A 21303-nucleotide genomic window follows, 5' to 3' on the forward strand; every position below is an offset into this window, starting at 1 on the left:
TGGTTCGTATACCATCATAGCAATGACTCTGCACTTCTATATTTTTTCCATCCTATATCCAGATGAAATAGTTCGTATTTTTGAATTGCAAAACATAGTAGGGCTGCCGACATGGTTGATCCTCGGCGGCCAAATTCGGTAAAAGTCAATCTCCGCGACCAACTCGTGGTGACAGCAATATCTATCAGCATCAAATACCGAGTACAACGGAATCGATACTAACTCCAACATATTGAATTCCGCTGCTTCGCACTCTTTATCTGGATTCATAGTAGTCCTAGGGTTGGAACTGTACCGAGTGGCAAAGACCGGAGGCGCGACACGGTTTGCGCACCGCGCGAAGGATAGGGAGCAACGACGCAATTCATGTTGAACTCAATACGCTGTATTTTTGCTTGCTTAATTGAACAAATTGCACGAGTACAATATGCCGTCTGACAAGGAAACAGGTGTGTTCTGGTAGTGTGTTTGCTTACATCGTCACTGATGAGTCTCAGGTTCCCGACCTACTAGAAACCTACTGGATGCGGTTGAACATTTGGAATCCGGTAAGACTCATGATTGTCCAGACAGATAAAGCTGTTGTTTCTAATAAATTGCACAGTTGCCTTTATCCCGGCCAAACAGCGCCACACAGACGCCAGCCAACTGGCCAAAACAATCGTCTCTGACGCGTACGAAAGCGGGATTCCCCATGTCATTCTCGAGCGTCTGTTAAAGATCCTCACATCAAGCACTCACCTCGACCAGAGCACCACCACGACTCTAATCAAAAACCTCTATCCTCTGGAACCTGTTTCATCCAGAGTCGTCACGCAGGTGGTATGCTCTCTCGGACCCAGCAAGAACAAACCCACGCCTGCGACCCAGGCGTTGCTGTTGCGATGGCTGTTGCTCGTATATGACTCCTTGGGAGATCGAGCGCATTTGTCGAAACTCTACGCGGTGCTTTTTAATTATCTGGATATGATTAGTCTGCGAAAGCCGTTGTGTCATTTGCTTTCGATTATTACCAGACGGAAGCATGTGAAACCATTTAGGATCCAGGCTCTTATGGAGCTGCTGAGGAATACTGGTGGTGAGGAGAAGGAGCTTGTCAGTTTGCTTAGGGTATTTAAGAATTACTACCCTGATATTATTGTGGGAGATTTGGGAATGATGAGGAAGGCCGGTTTGGTCTTTAAGCACCCCGATCCGGAGTGGATTAGCCATGCAAAGCATCTTCAAGAAACCAATGCAGAGAGGTCACAGATATCGCAGCAGTCAAGCTTCCAAGTCGTCCACCGCGGTCTAGTGAAGAGAAGCAAGGCGGAGATTGTGGTTCCGGACGTGCAAACTTCGCGAGTGCCCCATGGACGAACATCGCTGGAGGAACTACGTGGTGTTGACCATTTCGTCGAGAGCATTGATAAGATCGAGCTACCCAACCAAATTATATCGACTATGGGAGACAGACTGGCCCAGAAATACCTGTTTCTGGTTCAGTCGGACGCTGCGAGTGCTCGATTGGACGGTTGGCTGCTCAGCTTCCTGGGTGACAAGTTGGAGCAAATCCGTGGTGGCGATGAAGATGATCCGGAGACGCTCAAATATATACTCAGTCTGGCTGCTGACTATGTTCAATACGCAAAGGTATGGCTTAGACCGTGTCACCCAGACGAGTTGCTAATGTGATATAGGAAGTCCCGGCTGCAATCTTCTCCTTCGTAAAAGCGTACCTTACCTTGTGGAATGGCCGTGACAACAGAGAACAAATCTTCCATCTCCTGGAATATCTTCCCGTTGACTCTTTCGACGCAATACGCGAGGGATTCTTGGCTCCCCTAGAAGCTGCCGTTCTAGACGATACACTAGCTTCCAGGGTCGCCATTCTCGAGTTCTATTCTTCCCTAGTCCGCCAATGGGGCATTAGGCTCCGGACAGAGCCATCTACATCCGCGGAATCAAAGCCCCTAAGCCGACTCGTCTCGCACGCAGAACTCCTAGCCTTATCGATCCTCGAAATCTCCCCCCCAACCAACGCATTCGACGACTCCACCCAATCCAAACCAGCAACCCTCTCCGTCCTCGACTTCTACAGCACCCTAGGCGAACTCTTCTCCTACGCCTCCCTAAACGGCAACATCCGCCTCACAATCCCCCTCTCCCCAACAGTCTACACCCTCGTCTTCACACCCATGAGCTCCATCATCTCAATCATCAGCTCCGTCCTCGCAAACTACAAATCCGCCTTTGAAGCCTCTTTAACCTCCGAAGTCCTGCAGTCGCAAACACCAAACGGCAGCGAAAACCTCTACCCCACACAACTCGTCGGCCAGTTCAACGGCTACGTCATGGATATCTGCAACCTGCTCTGGCGAAACAGAGGTCTTAACACCGAGGATCCGAATGCGTTGGGGTGTTTAATTCCCGCTAGCACTGTTACGCTGCTTACGCAGTATATCCGGGAGTCGAACGAGGTTGCTCGTGAGCGGAAGCGTGATTCCGCCTTCCATTATACTCTCTCGTCGATATTCTCGCTCAGTCATCACGCTGCTATGTGTAATATCTCTGCTGCTTGTTTCGCGGAAATCGAGGATGAAAATGGGGTCGGGGAGGATAAGCCAAGGTTGAAGAAGCCTGTTACGCAAAAAGCATTGAGTGCGTTGGAAAAGGGTGGTGGCGTAAAAGTTAGTTGGCAGGAGTATAGACTACGGATGCTGGATTGGTTGGATGCGGCGGGAAATAGGGGGATTGGGGATTTGATGCGGAGTACGATGAAGGCGTTGCGGAAGGAATAATGGGGCTACTTGTATGTTTAATGTATTCAATGCTTTTGCTTGCCATGGGTGGACGGCTACCATTCTCAATGTGATGGTGTACATTAGTCCAAATAAGAGAGGCATAATTAGGGAATCCTCCGGATGGACAAACGGCCAGAGTTAAGCATAATAAAACAGACAAAAGGTCATATCGCCACAGTCTAGGATTATTTTAAGACATGAACAGAAAAACAGAGCATAAGCAATAACGGAGGTCAAAAATAAGTAGAAAGCAGACCCGCAAGGCCGCACGCGGACGAATATTTTGCAAACACCCAGATAATTCTATGTTCTGTCATTTCTTGGAGAGAGGTCGTTATGTAGAGGTACGTGTGGAGAAGGGAATACTTCTCGGGTCAGTCTCAGTCTTAGTTGCTTGGGACAGCTGAAGGTCTATCCCTGAATGAGAGCACTTCTTCATAAGGCCGTGCCACGACCAAGTGCGAAAGAAGAAGTGACAGGAGAACTGGCATGGACCAAATGCCGCCGAACGAGGTGAGGTCAAAGTTGCCCTCGCATTTGATGGCCATGCCCAAGAAAGTCTAGGTGATGCCAATAATTATGTCTGTAGGCTTTTCTCTTTTGCTTGTCTTGGTTATTGCGTATATAACTCCAAAGTTAAGGGTACGGTGACCATCCGGAATATTAGTATACATCGTCGAACGTCTAGGCGCAATTACTGGATACCTGCCCTTGTCACATTCTGTTCTTTGCAAATGCAATCTTGTAATTATCGTTCGGACCGAAAGATATGTACAGCAGAAGCCAGCCGTGCACCGAGATATGTGCAGAGGCCGGGACGGGGAACAAAGTAAGGCTTGTTGAGATGATCTGTCGCATCCAAAGTAGATTCGATTCACATTATCTCCATTCCAGTCCAGATAAAAATAAGAGACCTAAATCCAGAATCGAATAATAAATGGGAAAAAAAAAAAACAATAGTTCCTAAGGGCTGACATCTACCCTTTGCAAGTGCAGCCGTCGTAGCTGGAAAACATACCTACACAGATAGTAAAGTTGAACCGAAGTTCCCATAAGAACTGCCATCCATCTGATGTGATCAACACGAACCAAAATCCCTAATCTATAGTCTTCTGCCGCCGTCTGCACCAAGTTTATTGCTGGCCACCCTTTGCAACTGTCACAGGACGTTTCCTCCAGCGAGTTCAATATCAGAGCCTCATGGAGTTGTATTGGGAAATACCGGGTGATTCCAGCCCGGAGCAGAGTGAAGGGCGGACTCTGACGCCTAGAAGAGCAAGCTTTACTTGCATGAGTATCAGTGGTTCTTTTAGTTCAAGAAAAGTTCACCTTGCATGAGCTAAGTTCGGCATTTGGAACATGAATTGTCCATTGACCTGTCAAGCAGAACAACCGCTTTCTTGCTGGCTTCTTTTTCTCTGGGCTCTGTATACCCGATTTCCATTGGGATTGTTGACCATGTACAGACGACCATCATGACAGCGGGACGGGACTGCTTTCCTGACTCGATGATTGCAAGGATGGTGCATGGCGCTTGCGAGCTAGGGTATTCCTCCGCGGCTTTTATTTAGTTGAATTCGCCCATGTATCACCGTGGAGGTCTTGGATCCCAGAGCGGGGCGATAGAAACGAGGTAGAGACTCTTGCCAACCAAGCAACATGTTCAGGATCTCGTGGATTCTACTCGTATCAGCGTCGGTGAATCGGTTGGCTCAAGGAAGCTAGGGATACATACCTAGGTCGATAGCGTTATCAGCAAATGGTTGAGAAGCAGCAGCGAGGACAGCAACATGTTACACCAGCTGCCGTCGAATGATGTTGGCAAAAATTGGTACAGTGCGCTGCCATTCCCACGAAGGCGAATGGCGTGCCGATAACACAAGTCGGGCATCTCGCAAGGAGAAATGTAACGCGGCTAGAACCCCTGGCCTCGTGATACATAAGCAGATATTGCTTTAAATGAGAGAAGCCTCAAACTAAGCAATATTAGTGGAAGTGGGTGATCAACCTCTATAACAGGAGTAAACTATATAGTTTCCCGAATAGGCAACATGGTCATGGCAAGGGTATGAAGGTCGCAAGTGGGGGAGGAGAAAAGGAAAGGAGCTCATATTCTTCGTGGACAACATATTCATCAAGCATATAGCTCGGCTGTTTTAGCAGGGTCATGATATATATTCACCGTAGTGCTCTAGATCTATAAATATTCTATGGCTTCACCCCATTACTGGATGGTACACAGCTTTTCTTCATAATAGTCTTTAGAATTCCCTTGACGTGTTCAAATAGATATCTCGTACGCTATTATCTTCCCGGATAGTGCCCAACATATCTTCAATACCCTTAATCTGCTCCTCGTCCTTCACTTCCACCAACGTCTCCTTATTCGGATCCCAAATGATTTCTAGCTCTTCAATATTGAGCCCGGTTAATCTAGAGAAATTCTCTCCAACCTGTTTCGTTTCAGTTGGCCCAGTAAAGATAGCAAGACGACCATCATCGCCTGCGACGATGTCAGCCGCACCGGCCTCAATAGCCTGGTCTAAGTAGTCGTCAGGACTCGCGCCATCCTTATTCTCGAATATTATTCTACCCTTCTTCTCAAAGAGGTATGTAGTAGGCGTTACGACCCCCTCCACATCCTTGATAGCACGGCGTACGTCTTGCAAAGTGCGGGCTTTCTGATCCGTCTGGCATTCAATCACCGCCGCTACGGAAAAGGGTAATATGGCCTCAATTGTTACTTGTTCGAGAGCCTGGCCCGTAACGCTTATCCCCTGACCTCGTGCGACGGCTGCTTCAATGACTGCTTTTGGGATTTCAGCTCGTTTGGCATTCGAGAGTAGTAGTGTCAGGCGGGGGTTGTATTTGGGATCAGGTCCCCACACTAGAAGCAATTAGCCCAATATGCAGCAGACTTGATGGAAACCTGAAGTACTGGCTTACTCTGAGTAGCACTGCTGATATCCTTGACTATAATCTGCCGTTCCTTGCTCTTTGCTTTGTCATTCTTTGCCTTGTCATGTCTGATAGTTGACCAGCGGTTGTGTCCTGAGAAGAGACTGGCACTGCTATTGAACTCACGGAAAGCTCTACTCCCCTGGCGCCCAATCCGGCTATATTGTTGCCATAGTCCCCTGTTCATCATGGTAGGCATTGCGCGCAATCGACGTTGAAACTGAGAATCTCCATGTTTTGCCCAGAAATTATGCGGAGCCGGCCCGATAATTTCTCCGTCTCCGGCCAAGAGGACAAGTGCCCCCCGTTCGGAGACATGTATCTATACCACTGGTCGTAACTAGATCTCCTTCATTGCCATTGCTTTATTTACCTTTGTTTCTCCTCCCTGTGAAGGGCTAGATGCTCTGATTGGGATCACCACGTTCAATGTCTTCTTCTGAACCTACGGCGGCCGCCGCTGCTGCGACTACCCCCGATGATGCGGCCCCGCGAGCGGAGCTCGATATCACCAAGCTCCATGCGCTGCCCTCCGAACAGCAGGACCTCTACCTCCTCACGTTTACATCCGAATTAGTTCAACATGTCTCGGGACTGGACAAGGCGCAGATATCATCTCAACAGAAGTTCCTGAAGAAGGAACTGTTCAAGATCCTTACCCTATCTTCGCCGACGATTACTCGTGTTATTCGCAACAACTTGGGACGATGCTTCGGAGCTATACTAGGCAAGGGGGATCGTGGGATACTGTTTGAAACAGTAACCGATCTGCTGGGGGTCTTGAATGCAGGAAAGAGTGAGGAATTGAAGACGAAATTCGCCGCGGCGCATTGTTTAGGGGAGGTCTTTGCGGCTGCTGGAGAGAGCGCCTTTGCGCAGTCGGGACTTGTGATCTCAAGCTTGCTCAAGCTGCTTAAGCCTTCTGCCAATCATACTGGTCTCCGTGGTTCGATATTCTCTGTAATACGGAAGGTGGTCGTCGGGGCTGGGGTTCCGGTGGACGAGACAACCGCGCGTGATGTCTGGAAACAGGCTCGGAATGCGGCAACCAGTGACAAATCGACTTTCGTCCAGCTTCATGCTTGTCGCTGTATTGAGCATTTAGTGAAGGTGACGCCGTACTTTGACAATTCGAATGACTTCGACAACCTGAAATCCGTGATTTGGAAGGTCATCGATAGTCCTGTTGCTCCCGTTCGGCATGCAGCAGCAGCTTGTCTGGCTCGAGTCTTGGTTAAGCTTCATTCGCCAGATACCCGGATCCAGCCCGCTCCTAAGTCTAAGAAATCGAAGCGAATGTCCAAGAAGCCGACACCCAAGCCGGGAGAGGATGAGGACGAGGCGGAAGTTTCAGAACCATCAACCCCCAAGAAGTCAGAGTCGCGCCTCTTCTTCCTCCTTCCTGATCTTTTCCGCCAATTGTCGACACAATACATGCGGAGCACCACCTCCAATCGTGCCCGGGCAGCTATTGCCGTCTGCTACAAGCATGTCTTGCGGAACCTGGGCAACAAGTTCATCGAAGAACGGTATGGCCAAATCGCAAATCATCTCCTGTTCGAGCTTCTCAACCATCCCACTGTGACGTACAACCGTTTTCGCCTTCTCATGACCAGGAAGTTTGTCAAGAGTATCTTGGAAGACACGATTGGCCGTGAATCGCTCCGGGAGAACAGCCAACTCAATGCGGCGAAGTGGTTGATCAACGAAATTCTCAAGGATTACCCCCAGGTCATCCAGGAACGCCGCGAGCCCAGCAAGTACACTTTGACAAGCACGCTCAGTGCGTTGTCATCTTTGATCAGTTCCCTGGGTTCCGCTTTTAACACCTTGGCTGAGAGCTGTCGCGAGGCTTTGATTCAAGTCCTTCCCCATCCAAGCTACACTGTGCAAATTCACAGTGCACACTGCTTGCGAGCCTTTGTTTTAGCTTGCCCGCATCAGCTCCTATCATGTGTGACAATTTGCCTGAACAGCTTGAGTAGGGAGATCGGACAGCTATCCACACCTCGACAGTCACCAAGGCGCTGTGTTGCTTACGCCAACGGGCTTTCGGCCATGCTGAGCACGTCTCGCCTGCAGCCTCTTTACGGTTCTGTTGATGTTTTTGCTCGCGTTTTTACCCAGGCTACCGATTTACTGAAGACAAGCACCAGCTCCGAACTACGTGCTGCAGGCACGCAGGTTCAAATTGCCTGGATTCTAATTGGAGGGCTGATGCCCCTTGGACCCAGTTTTGTGAAGATACATCTCTCGCAGCTGATGCTACTATGGAAGAATGCCCTTCCTAAACATATGGGCAAAGAGAGCTTTGCTCAGCGTGGAAACCTGGAGATTAGCTTTCTTACACATGTCAGGGAGTGCGCGCTGAGTTCGTTGCTAGCATTCATGGAATTCAACGCCAAACTAATCACGTCCGATGGCGCGAAAAGAATAGCTAGCATGCTGCAGAACACCGTCGACTTCCTTCATGACCTTCCCAGGCAGAAGTCTGCTGAAGATCTGTCCCAGAGGCTCCACCCGTCATTGCAGTTGCATGATCTGGCGACAATGGTTCGTCGGCGTGTGCTTCAGTGCTTTTCCAAGCTGATCCACGTCCATCATCTTAACCCCGGAGAGATCATCTCCCAGTCGAGCTTGCTGGGTCTTGCAATTTCATCTTTCGCGGACCCGGATTGGACACAAGCTAGCCCTCTGGAGAGCTCCATCGCTGCTTCTAGTAGCCAGTTCGAGACCTTGTGGGATCTCTCCGACAATTTCGGATTTGGTGTCACGGGGTTAGTTAGGGAGTATATCGGCGCGACATTGTCCGGAAAGCACGATAACGACAATGGTCCGGCTTGGTCTGCTGTTGAGTCTGGAGACCAAGCCATTGATGATGCTGTAAGTCCATACTCCTTTCTCGTCCTACCACCGGTCAGGACTAATGCTTTCTACAGTTGACTTTCCCAATTTGCCAAGCAAGCGAGCATGATTCTGTTCTCCTGTATTGCTCCAGAGACGGCGACGCTCTTCACGCGGACCCTCCCGCCACCGGAGTTGTCAATGCTTCTATTGACTTGTTTTCAGTTGCTATCCCATTACACACCCCGAAGGTCCAGGAAAGCAGTGTGGAACAAATTGCAACATTCCTGTCTTCCCCGACCGTTCAACGTAACCCTGGACGCAGAGCTGCGATGGTGGTTAATGTTGCCGTTGCGTTGCTTCATGCCCTGAAGGTTGCTGTTAAAGAGGCGGGCTCGGCCGCAGGCAGATTGAACCCTGCTACTGACAAGATTCTACAGGAGCTTTTGCAGGTGAGTGATACCGGTCTCTTAGCATCGAAACTGTGGCTAACGTCTACTAGAAATTCATCATTGATGCTGATCCAATTGTTCGGACGATTGGCTCTGAGGCGCTTGGGCGTCTATGTTACAATTCTGGAAACGCCTTTACGAATACGGCAATTAACTGGCTCGTTGACACTATCGTTGAGATCAGGGAGCCCAACGCCCGCGCCGGCTGTGCTGCTGCTTTAGGTTGTATTCATTCCCAGATCGGTGGTATGGCGGCTGGTTTGCATTTGAAGACTATCGTCGGCATTTTGATGTCTCTTTGCAATGACCCACACCCTGTTGTCCACTTCTGGGCGCTTGGGGGGCTGGAAAGAGTTTCCAATTCCGCTGGTCTGACCTTCTCGCCCTTCGTTTCTAGCACACTCGGAATGCTTGCTCGACTTTACAACGCCGATACTCACAACGAAGAGTCTGCAACGTTGGCAACCTCCAACATTGAGTTATCCTTCCTCACGCCTGTCGTCGTTAGTCGCTGTGTTGATTCTCTGATTAACGTTCTGGGGCCGGATCTTCAAGATATCGCCAAAACACGCAACCTTATCCTCACGCTTCTTCGTCAGTTCCAGCTGGAGGACAATCCAGCTCTGGTTACTGAAAGTTCGAAGTGCTTAGACCATCTGTCACTGTATGCATCAGGATACGTGGATTTTGCCGGATATGTGAAGCGCCTTCAGAGCGAGCTTACCGCCAGCAACCCATTGATGAGAGATGTGGCAACTAGAGGGCTAAGCAACCTTATGAAGAGAGACGCCGCGTCTGTCATTCAAACCGCCGCACCTGGTCTCGAAGAGCAAATTTGGCTCGCATTCGATGATACCCCCGACAATACACTGCTCAAGAGTATGATCCAGGACTGGTTGCAACAGACGGCGCTTACGGAAACCGAAATGTGGATTCAACGGTGCCATACAATCCTGACCAAGACCCGTTCCAAATCGGATGAGCCTCCACCACCATCCGCTGCTCCCAAGACCGCTGGCGGTGATATACAAGACGATGAAGTGGCTGGCTTCGCGTCTGCTGTTGGTGAAGGACAAGCCGAGACACCAGGTGACACTGCTTCTGGTCAGGAGTTGCTGAAGTGGCAAACCCGCAACTTTGTTATGGACTGCCTTAGTGAACTGTTGGCGACGGTTCAGGAGGCGATCCTGCCTGATCAAACAATACCTGCTGAACTTGCCCTGCAGCACAAGGTCGGGGATATTGTCCGGATGGCGTTCTCGGCGTCTACGGCGAATGTTGTGGAATTAAGAGTCTGGGGATTGAAGATTATTGATCAAGTTCTCAAGGTATGTCATTACTTCAACATCTTGAGACGTTCTTTTTACTTATGCGATCTTAGATGTTTGGCAAAACTCCGGATCCGGACTTCACGGAGGCGTCCCTGCTCGAACAATATCAAGCTCAGATTGGCTCAGCTCTTACGCCGGCTTTCGCGGCTGATTCGTCGCCCGAGTTGGCGTCTGAGGCTATCAATGTCTCTGCCACGTTCATTGCGACTGGTATCGTGACCAACGTTGAGCGGATGGGAAGAATCCTCAAGCTCCTAGTGCTTGGCCTTGAGAATTTCTCTAGTAAGTTCATTCCCACCACCGGTTTTGCAGTTAGCACATGCTAATGCAAGCAGAAAACCCGGATACCACCGAAATTGGCGATCTGAAGGGGCTCAATTCAAACGCCAAAGTCATGGTCAAGGTGGCCCTATTCTCAGCCTGGGCCCGACTGCAGATTGCGAGCATGGAACAGGAGTATTTGACCCAAGTTGTCCAGCCTCACCTCGCGACGCTTACTCCGCTGTGGCTCTCATCACTTCAGGAATATGCGCGATTGAGATTTGAGCCGGATATCTCGGGAAGTCTAGGCACAGGGCCGTTGACTGGCAATTTGGATGAGGTCTATGCTGCACTGAACCGGGAGACTTTGCTCAAGGTGAGCTTCTAACGACTTTTCTGGTTTGTACTTGAGACATGAAACTAACTTGAAATACAGTTCTATCAGGATACTTGGTTGAACCTTGTCGACGCTATCGCCGGCCTTGTTGAAAAGGACATAGATTTCGTTTTCGATGCGTTAGATGGCAGATCGAAGCCAGAAGAGCCCAGCGAGACTGAGGGTGACAAAGAGAAAGAGAGTAACGGAGTCACAGAGGGCAAGGGCCACGATATCAATTACCGTGATGAACCAGTGGCGTTTTTCTTCGTCCTTTTCGGATTGGCATTCGAAGCTCTTGTTGGCCAGTCGACTTCGCCAGCGCAGAGGCTGGAGATCCTTCAGGCTCTCCGGAGAATCTTGCGACCCGTCATATCCGGCAACGCTATCTATCAGGAGGCCATTTTCGGGGAGACGATGGATAGCCTGGACCGTTTGGTGTTGACTGAGAGCATTCCCATCCAGAACGTCATCGTTGAGATAGCCCGGAACTTGTCTCTGGACCATCCGTCGGCCAAGAGCGGGCAGGCGCGAAGTGATCACCTTTCCGACGATATCGAGCAGCTCTTCGAGTTGACCAGGAGTATTATCCTCGTGCTTGCGGGATTGCTACCTAATCTTCGTGAAGCTACACCACTTGCCCGGTTTAACGTGTCATCTGAAGACTCTTTGTCGCTGATCCGGCTTGCTCTGTCTTCTCTCGTTGACGTTGCCTCGATATTCCCGTCTATCATTCGCGACGACCTCCACGCGTGCATTTTACACATCTTCAGCACTATACTGGCCACTGGGTTATGCCAAGCGGAGGTGGTACCTCAAGCACTTCCGATCTTCAAGAACTTCATCCAATGGATCACACACCCAAGCGACAATGAACCCGAATTACTGGAGAACCTTACCGTCGTATCTCACCAGCTGCGTGGCTGCTTGACCCGCTTCCTCGCCACTCTTACCATCGCTCAGCGTCGAGAATCCGATTCCTCTCTCCCCTGTGCCAAGAACACACTCCTGGCTATCACCATCCTCCTCACCACAGGAGGCCATGTTGTCCCACCTCAAGATCCTGTACTCCCTCAGATCCTGAACGAACTCCTCGACTGCCTCCAGGACGTTGGTCTCGCTAACGTCGCTGCCGGATGTATCCGCTCCATTCTCCTAGCACCAAACCCTCGTTCGCCTACAGACGAAGTAGTCGCGCGCTATCTGACTCCAAGACTCATCGCCTTCCTCATCAGCTGTCCCATGGACAACGGCGAAGTTCCCAACGACCCCGAGGGCTGCCGGAGCATCATCGCACGCACGTTAGTCAACTGCGTGAGCCACGGCACTTTTGCCGCAAATGAGATCCCATCTGCCATGTCCCTGGTTTTCTCCGCACTCCTCGCGCGCGGAAAACGCGAGGGACAATCCGTGTACAAGGAAACAGCGGGACACTTGCTCGAACTGGCGAAGTCAGATCAGATGGTGTTCCGTGCGATGGTCGCGAGTATGAATGTTGAGCAGAAGGGGTTGCTGGAGGAGGTGTTGCGGAATGTGGAGGTCGAGTCTGGTGCTGGTAATAGGGCTGCGAAGAATAATGGGGCACAGCAGGAGGAGCAGCAGAGTGGACCGAGCATTGCGTTGAGATTTGATTTTTAGTTTGCTTTTTTTTTTTTTCTTTTGTATAGATCATGACTGGATGATAAGGGTGGAGATTTATTCAGTTACGCGTTGCATTTATATATAGAGCTTTAATTAAACAGATGAAATAGTTTCCCAGTTTCCAGTTTATATTGTTTCCAGTTATGGTAATTCCCTAAATATATTCTGTATAATACTTAGTCGATGGTCCTCATCATCGATTCATGCCTTATTGGCTTAGTTCTACTTCTGCGTTCGCCCATGGTTGCCTATACTGGCTTCTGCTCCAGACTCGCCATATATACGCCGCTCGCTCTCTCCTCTTCCATCCTTCCAACTCTGTTCGCGTTCATCTGCCCTAAGCTACACCATTTATTTACTATATTCCTACCGTATCCTTGTCGTTTCCTTTATACCAACGCATGGGGAGTGGCAGGGAAAGAGCTCCGGAAACATAGAACCATAGATATACCCCGCTATATATCCAGCTCGATAACTCAGGCAGCAACAGCAACCTGGCCCCTGGTGGGAGGTAGGTCATGGTGCTCTGGAACTCCTAATCATCGTTTCCGACCGGCTGATCAAAAGGACTGGTTGGGTGGTAGGGTTGGGCCTGGAGGGTTGAACCACCGTGTTTCCCCGTTTTGAAGTGATGTCTGCTATGTTGAAGTAAGTCTTCCTTCCCTCGTCGATCATCGTGATGAGTTATTTCTGACTTTGTAGAGTATCTCATACACGGCAACAGGTTTCTGGTCAGGCCTGAAAAAGACTACTGAGTTCTCTTCGATTTGACATGATATCGTCGAATCGAATCGATCCAATACATCCTGTACATGTACCCAAACACTGTTGCAATTTTGTATTTTATGACGGAGGACACGGGTCAAGTCTGTTATATTTCGTCTACCTCTGCTATCAATTGTCGCTTTTCTACCTTTTCGTAGATGCTTCGCTGCTTGTAATTATTATTCCAATCTCAAAATGAAAGCTATCTTCCTCTCCTGTATTACGAAACGACCCGAGAAATGAATGTATGCTGAGGCATGAAATTTAGGCAGACAGCTTAGGGACATGTCGTTGCTCAAGAATGATGTGATTCTCTGATCAGTGAACAGATATATCAAATAAAGTACATTGGTCGGCTTATGATGACGATAACAGTAGAACTTTCGGGGGTATTGATGGTGACTTTGTACAGGTTAAATCTATGATAATGCACAGTATCAATGCCGTAGCGAAAGGCACGAATATAAGGAAATGCAGTATAGTGAGAGAAAGTAAAAATAAGAATCTTAGGCCACATGGCAATATGACCGGGGTTTCGAGAATGCATCTAACCCAGAGACTCGCCAACGTCGGCTCCTGGTGCCAGTGATGACGGCAAAACCTCAGGCGTGTCTTGAATGATCCGGGTCTCCTTGACATCTTTGACTGCCGCCTCTTCTTTCTTCTTTTCAGCGGTACCGGCTTTGCGGACGGAATAGTACTTGAGGAAAATGATGATCATGACTATCATAATTAGTATTTGGATTCTGCGTGATTTGGACACGAGGGTAACTCACTAGCACTCGTTGCGACAGCCATAGCGGCTCTTCTGGTCAGAATCCACCGCAGACCCTCAATTTCACTCTTGCCATCACTGTTCAACGAAACTGTGATTTTGTAGTTCAGCTCCTGGACAGACGTATCGATACTCCGCTGGTGTTCTCTCGAGGTCATTTTGTGGTCGTTGAACATTCCCTTGATGTCGTCCTTCAGTCCTGCAAGCTCCTGGTTGAATCTTTGAGAAAGAATGTCGATCTCATGTTGTAGTTGCGTCCGGGAAGCACGTTGCCTCTGCACTTCCGAATTCCGGGCAGTTTGAAGGGACGACTGCAGTTCTGAGCAAGCAGCGTTGAATAGATACGTTTCGTTCTCGACGTCGGATTTAGATGTTAAGCTATCCTTTGCGAGGTTGATGTTGTTCTGTAGAATTTGCCGGACGGATTTCATTATCGTTATGGCGTTCTCCTCACCATAACCGCCTTTGGAGAGATCGCGGACCAGCGAATAGGTATCGAAGTGGTGGACATAGGGGGCCGGAGACAAGTGTGGCGGTTTGTCACCGGACGGTCCCGATGGAGTCGGCGTGAGATAAGTCGAAGGAGACGGCATATGGAAGACACCGTCCAGAGGGTTATCCTGAATGTGGCGATGGACATTCTGTTCCTCCTCCGGGTGCTCAGCCGACGAGGAAAACGCATTATTGGCTTCTTCAGCGCTTATCCTGGCCTCATCTTGCGATTCCGCCTCCTCAGCTTGTGCTTCACTCTCTTTCGACTCCACAGTCACTTCCTTCTCAGCCGGCGAGAATTGATTAGATGCATTATTCTTGGACTCTTCTTGCCGTGATTGGTCGAGTTGACCGATGGTCTGCTTCTGCTGACTCTTGGAGCTGTCCCTCTTCTCCTTCTCCGCGGGTGGGTCTCGGGCAGGTTTACTAGCTTCTTCTTCGTCCTTGGGCCGGAGGGATGGTGGAAGATTCGCTTCGGCTGCCGGTCCGTATCGTCGATGATATGCCTCTTCTTCATGTCGTCGGGTGGTGTGGAAGGCAGCACGCTTGCTGCGAACCGGACCTCGAATGGAGCGGTACGTCGTGGGTTCGCACGAACGGACTGCGCGCATCAAATTCGGATAGAGAAAGGGCAGTCTTGGAGCAGCCATGATGGAAAGATTGGCAATGAAGATGAAGAATTACGAAGAACAACAGACTAAGAGACAGAAAGCATGCAATAATTGAAGCTGCAGCTGGATGCAGAGTTGACAGTGGCGTGAATTTCCCGCGGCAAAGGAAGTACAACCGGAAAGTGGAAAACGTGACGTGAGCGGTGAAGATCCCCGCGGAAACTAAGACCAGTTTAATCGCACCTCAACTGCTATCTTTATTTGAGAGAGAAAAGGGAAGGTTGGCGTAATATTGCGCTGTGTCATGATAGGGGTGGAACTGTATTCTATTGGTTTTTTCCGTTTGAAAGGCGTCGTTTCTTCGGGGTGGATATAAAACGGAGTTCTTCAGAAACGTAGGCACATAATTGACTGCAATAGTTTGAAAAGAAGAAGGATACAAAACGGAGCCCTTTGGACTAAGGATCAAAACGATAACTAATAGAGACAGTAAAAACATGCTCTTCTTTCAAGTAAAGACCATGAGCTCATCTATGGTCCATTCATTCGGCTCCGAATCTTATCTCGACCTCAAGCTACTTTGGCCATCATCAGAGCACTGAATTCAGCCAAGTATGAATAAGCCTCGTGCTATAACTAGTAACATTAATCATTTTCAACTTGGTGGCATCGAAATATTGTCGCTCGCTGCTAGTCAACCGGACATTCTCTTCCCTTCCCTCACATCACTCAGCGAAACTTCCCCAGCAGCAATCCGAGCCAGGAATCTCAAAACCCGTTCTGTATTACGATCATAACTATCGCCGTTATCGAATCTGGAAAGAAATATTCAGGAGTCAATTACCTGAGACGGTGCGAATTTCTTCCAAAGAATAGTGCCCGAGTGCTGTTGCCGGATGCACCGGCCTCGCCACGGCTGCGCAGGAGCCTCTATCTTGATCCAGTTGATTGTACGTTGTTGTATATGTCACTGTCCAGCGTATCAGATAACTGATACCAGATGATCTTTGCTCCTCGAAAATGGTAACGCCGTCGTCAAAGCTCGTGAAAGTCGCTTTCTCAATGTAAGCAATGGTGGCGGGTTTCTCAAGAGAAAAAACCGTTGTATCTGGTGCAGGGCCGATGAATTTTATTGTGAATCTTGGCCATATATTCTGTACCAGGAGGTGGTGATTATGCAGAATGTTGAGGATGATGTCTCAGTTCGTGTCAATACCAGCAGGAAGCTGGATGTGTTTTCATTTCCGTTCAATGGTGGGGGGAAGAGGCGATTAGAACGTCACTGGCACGTGTATTCATATTCTTGGTCTGAGAAGAGAAAAGGTCTATTGACCCTAGTGCCTCTAGTGGCGCCTAAGGCTTGAAGTCGTTGCGACTTGATGACGTGACTGTATGGACATGAGAAGATAATAATTGAACAATGAGGGGCAAATTAGCCTGGGTATAGAGAGGGGAGAGATGGTCATATGGAGAGGAATACACCTTACAGAGTCTACGGGGCGCTAGGAATATAGAGAACATGCTTTAATTAAGTTAGAAACTAACATCTCCAGTTTCCCGATCTGGACGCTTGAGAATTGGACCGGTTTGTTTACCTAACAGCAATAAAACCAGTTGAGACTCATAAAATCAGCATATAGAAGCATCGATCCTCTCCCGATTTACCGACGCTGAGATTCTCCCGCACATTGTCTGCCAACTGGAACATCCTCTCACTTATGCTAGTTGTAGGAGTTGTGGTCCAGAAGCTTAAAAAATTATCGTAGTACGATCATAAGTATCAGAAAGTAGATATAACCAACACAATGCTCGACCACCCCAGACCGTTACTGTTTCTTCCAAGAAATAGTGCTCTGAAAGGGTTGTAGACTGGTCTCCATTCTCATTTCCTTGACTGTTTGTTGTCTTGGCCACTTTCCAATGTATCAGGAAATTTTTTCCCAGACGGCCTCTCCTTTAGAACAGACACACCATAGTCGGTACTGGTTCATGTACCTGTTACTGTCTGTATGCGATGATCTGGGTCTCTGTATGAGAAGGTAAATTCAGTTTTAGTTTGAATAACTTATTGTAGGCGGAAAACGGGACCACAAATGCATCAGGATATCATGATCGTGCAGGATTCTGAAGATGGTCTCCCGGTTTGTATTGATGCCTGGGGGAAGTTGGACAGGCTTTTCGCCTTGCTCGAAACTGAGAGGGAAGTAGCGATCGAAGACACCCATTACTTTCAAGATTAGAGGAACTAGAGGAGTCAAATATCGTGGTGATTGTTGATTTGGATGGAGGTATGACTGGTCAATCCGCATTATTCCTAATTGGGAAAAATAGGGCTGCCTATCGGATCACTCAGTTCTCCATATAGCTCTTTCATATCTCCATATCATTGACTTACCATCCTCTTTGTTCAGCTGTTGAACTGGTATTATCAAGCTTTTTGATATCATCCTAACTCTCAGACCGCCACAATGGAACGCCTATTTCTCCTGCTCTTGTTTGTTTCGTCCGTCACCGCATTCCTCGTCAATGAACTGTTCGCGATCCAAAGATCCATCGAGGTTTGCGCGCCTTGTACCGAAGAAGGTATTCGACACATGCTGGCAAGAGCTTTGACGGTTCTCTTGGTTGCTGTCTTTGCCTTCGATGGCTACACGCGGCGTTGCAGGGCTATGTATCTACGCATCCCGTCAATTGCAATAGCTAATAAATCGAATGAATTCGTAGCCTAGTCCACGTCTCAGTTGTCAAAGTACGGAGCGGTGGTTGGTATAGAGTATTTTTTTCAAGTAAGCAGCAGCTTGGCAAATAGAGCACGATCTATGATGTATGTAGATTTGGCGAAATTGCGCTTCTTCTCACCATTTTGGAGGGTAAAGGTATGGAGTTTGATGATGTCCTTGTTTACGACTTTCTCAGTGGGAGCGACCTTGGAAGCAGCTATCGCTGTCTTCATCTTTTGGCTCAAGGGAGTGAAGAATCAATTTTATTCTCAGCGGCATACCGTCTGTTCTCTTCTTTTGGTGTTAGAAGGGCTAGTTGCTAACCAATGGACAGGTTTTTTTCATTGGATTGTGGATTAGCTAGTTTAGAATTTGTCCCGGATGGCTTTGGATGACTTTCTGAGTTAAGATGAATTGGAACCTTTAGAAGTATTGTTGGGTTCAAGAAGGTCTGTTTTATACCGTTCCTTGTTATCATACGATCGATTGTGTTTGAATGTTCTTAAATACCACACTATGAACTTAATATATACAAGCTGGTACAGAGCGCATTCATGTGAGATGCGGTAGAGGTTACTCTGACCCAACAGCAAACAACCCGAACAACAACTTCGTTCGTTTCCAGTACTCACCCGCCGCTTTCTCAATATTCTTAGCAACCCGTTCCTCCGAATCAAGACTAGCACGGAGCTTCTCAACAGCGTCAGCTAGCTGGCACTGGCTTTGCTCGAGGTCTTTGGTGGCTAGGCTGCCTTTGAGATAGATGGTGTCGTAGAAGATTTGGACCTTGCAGTCGCGGATATGTTCCTTGGAAGTAGTGCTGGTGGTTTCGGGCTCAGGTTGACGCTGTTCTTCGGTGCCGTTTTCAGTTGGTCGGGATTCGTCTTCCTGTCCGGTCTCGGATTCGGATTCGGGTTTGGGTGTGTCCTTTTCAGGGGCAGGCGATTCTAAGTTCTCAAAAGCTGTCACAACAAAGTTCGACAACTCCCTCTGCAACGTCTGCTTCAGAACCTGCACCGTAGAAAGATCCCACAGGTCCTGCCCGCACTGATTCATAGACTCCATCAGTCTCCTCAGGAATTTGAATGTATAAGGCGATGGCTGAAGGGGCAATTCCGGATCTCCTTCCCACAGAGATCGACCCGGTAGTCTCTTGTGGGGATCCGGTAAACGCAACGGAGTAGTAAGGGCAATGATTTCCGTGGCAAGCATTTCTTGTAACTTCGGGACGATGGAGCTGGAGAACGAGAACTCGGTTGCGACGAAGTCTGTAGGAAGATCCCTGCGGACAAGTCGTACGAGGCGGAGGAGATATGCAGTTTTGAGGTTTCGGTTTGATTGGCCGAAGGCGCAAAAGGTATCGCTGAAGGAATCTTGGAGGGTGGTTAATGATTGGCGGACTGCCGACTGGAATTCATCTCGGAGGAGTCGCGGGTCATCGTCGTTTAGCATGGCGGTGATGTCGACATCAGGGTCTTCGTCTTCGCCTTCATCTAAAATATCACTCCACTTTGTTCGTCTGAGGTCGTGGATGGATTGTTTGGATGAGTCAATTGTAGAACGCCAATTCTGGTATATCTTCAGCGCGGCGGAGATATCTTCGTCACGGCCTAGGAGCTTGTCCATGACTGTTTGCTTGAATGCGGTTGCTCCATTTGAGTAATCGAGAGAGATGATGTTGTGGTCCCACAATGATTGAGCCTCTGTATGCTCCTTGCTTTCCCAGTATGATATGGTAAATGAGATATTCTGTCCAAATTGATCGAGTTTCTTGGCTTGGTTCGACAGGATTCGCGTGAGCTGCTCATTAAATGTCGTCCTAATGCCTTCAAGCACACCCAGTGACGAATGGGTTGATGTAGAGCTCCGTGAACTGAGCCATATATCCAGAGTTTTCTTCCGCAGTGCGAGAAGGTCAGGGAAATCGTTCCACTTTCCTAGGGTACTGTGGCAGCCTTTGACAAGAGCTTCGAAAGCTTGGCTAGACCATTGTTTGATGACTCTCTCTGAGTCCGACTTGCTGAGCTCGCTCAGCTTAATCCACGGCGTGAAATTCGTGACTTCCGGAGCAGCCCATCGGCCCAAAATATCAATGCCGAGATCATCCAGGTTGCGGACTTCGGGATCGGTCAGGATGGGCCGTGCTTTCAATTTACCAAGGACGTCAGACAGACGGCGGGACAAAAGGATCTTGGACGTCTGCAGGGTCCGAATGTACAGCAGAAAAGCCTTGAGCACGTTCTCGCCAGAAAAGTCCGTGAGAGCAAGTTGGCTGTCAATAACACCTAGACGAACATCCCGGAAATGGCGAATTGCATCATCCGATGAAGAGCTAGTGGTCAGGCAATATGCAGCCAGAGCTTCAATAGTATCGTCTGCTGTCGAGTTCGCAGAACCAAGGCATTTCCGGATCCGTTTCAGAAGGGTCTGTCGAAGGGAAGCCAATTGGCCGCGCAGAGTCTCCAGGAACGGCGGGACCGACTTTCCCTGCGACAACGTTTTGTGCAGTAGCCGGGAGATCACAAAGAGCTTTGCGATTAGCAACGGCGAAGCGCGTCTCCGTAGAAGCCTCGAAATCGTAGCAGCACAGCGGTGAAGTAGTGAGAGCTGCGCCCCGACTGCGCGTTTGTCCGCATCTGTCTCGATCAGCCTCACGAACCGACATCTCAGACTATAACGAGCATACCTTTATCCAGCACATCGCTCTTAATCTGCCCCAGATGCGCAGTCTTCTTCTCTACCAGTCTCGGGTTGCATCGCTGTCCAATATCGGCGAGGTTCGAATCCACGTCTTGAATCTCCCGGTTCATCGAAACAATGGTCTCCGCAGTCCCGACAAGCTCTCGATATCTCGTCCTAGACACAATCGCGCATTAGCATGGGTCACTGAATGGCATTCAATAGCTCCCGATTTACCCAACTAGAGCGCGGAGCTTCTCCTTATTGCTTGCAATGTCGCGCCGGAGCTCCTGCTCCACACGACGCACGGTGGGGATTGGGTACTGGAATGCGTCCTCCCATGATTTTAAGCTCTGGGGATCCGGACCAGACGCCATGGTGGTGATACTGTGGTAGGCTCAAGATAGCCGGTGAAGAGGCCAGCAATCAGATTGGAGAGAGGTTGAAGATCAATGGTGCCTGAGGCAGCAAATGGCATTGTTCCACAGCGGTACGCTATTCCCGATTAGGGCATTACCCATTCCCCGCCTATAACTATTTTTTCTGCCTCCGGTGATTCATTGTATGACTCCTCGGCGTATTTAAAGCAGAAGCATTGTTTCTCTGGAGCTTCAA

General features: G+C 49.0%; 5 protein-coding genes across 5 annotated transcripts; 2 read left to right on the top strand and 3 right to left on the bottom strand.

The window, feature by feature from the left end:
* Nucleotides 1-427: 427 nt before the first annotated feature.
* Nucleotides 428-2780, top strand: ACHE_50148S (Mis6 domain protein; the record flags this gene model as incomplete). The annotated part of the gene is made up of 4 exons (XM_043279832.1): nt 428-449; nt 498-548; nt 605-1632; nt 1680-2780. 4 exons carry the CDS (start codon nt 428-430, stop codon nt 2778-2780), a joined length of 2202 nt encoding a protein of 733 aa, XP_043137472.1.
* A 2264-nt stretch (nt 2781-5044) lies between these two features.
* ACHE_50149A (post-initiation translation factor DPC29) lies at nt 5045-5940 on the bottom strand (the record flags this gene model as incomplete). Its single annotated transcript, XM_043279833.1, has 2 exons — nt 5045-5670; nt 5730-5940. 2 exons carry the CDS (start codon nt 5938-5940, stop codon nt 5045-5047), a joined length of 837 nt encoding a protein of 278 aa, XP_043137473.1.
* Nucleotides 5941-6170: 230 nt separating this feature from the next.
* ACHE_50150S (AP-1 complex accessory protein LAA1) lies at nt 6171-12643 on the top strand (the record flags this gene model as incomplete). The annotated part of the gene is made up of 6 exons (XM_043279834.1): nt 6171-8624; nt 8681-9037; nt 9088-10365; nt 10419-10650; nt 10704-11005; nt 11066-12643. The coding sequence occupies 6 exons, from the start codon at nt 6171-6173 to the stop codon at nt 12641-12643; spliced, it is 6201 nt and encodes a 2066-aa protein (XP_043137474.1).
* Nucleotides 12644-13958: 1315 nt separating this feature from the next.
* ACHE_50151A (CCDC90 family protein) lies at nt 13959-15328 on the bottom strand (the record flags this gene model as incomplete). The annotated part of the gene is made up of 2 exons (XM_043279835.1): nt 13959-14134; nt 14188-15328. 2 exons carry the CDS (start codon nt 15326-15328, stop codon nt 13959-13961), a joined length of 1317 nt encoding a protein of 438 aa, XP_043137475.1.
* A 3254-nt stretch (nt 15329-18582) lies between these two features.
* Nucleotides 18583-21065, bottom strand: ACHE_50152A (uncharacterized protein; the record flags this gene model as incomplete). Its single annotated transcript, XM_043279836.1, has 3 exons — nt 18583-20645; nt 20696-20865; nt 20926-21065. The coding sequence occupies 3 exons, from the start codon at nt 21063-21065 to the stop codon at nt 18583-18585; spliced, it is 2373 nt and encodes a 790-aa protein (XP_043137476.1).
* Nucleotides 21066-21303: the final 238 nt, after the last annotated feature.

Source organism: Aspergillus chevalieri, chromosome 5 (assembly GCF_016861735.1).
Source record: "Aspergillus chevalieri M1 DNA, chromosome 5, nearly complete sequence".
Lineage (NCBI taxonomy): Eukaryota > Fungi > Ascomycota > Eurotiomycetes > Eurotiales > Aspergillaceae > Aspergillus > Aspergillus chevalieri.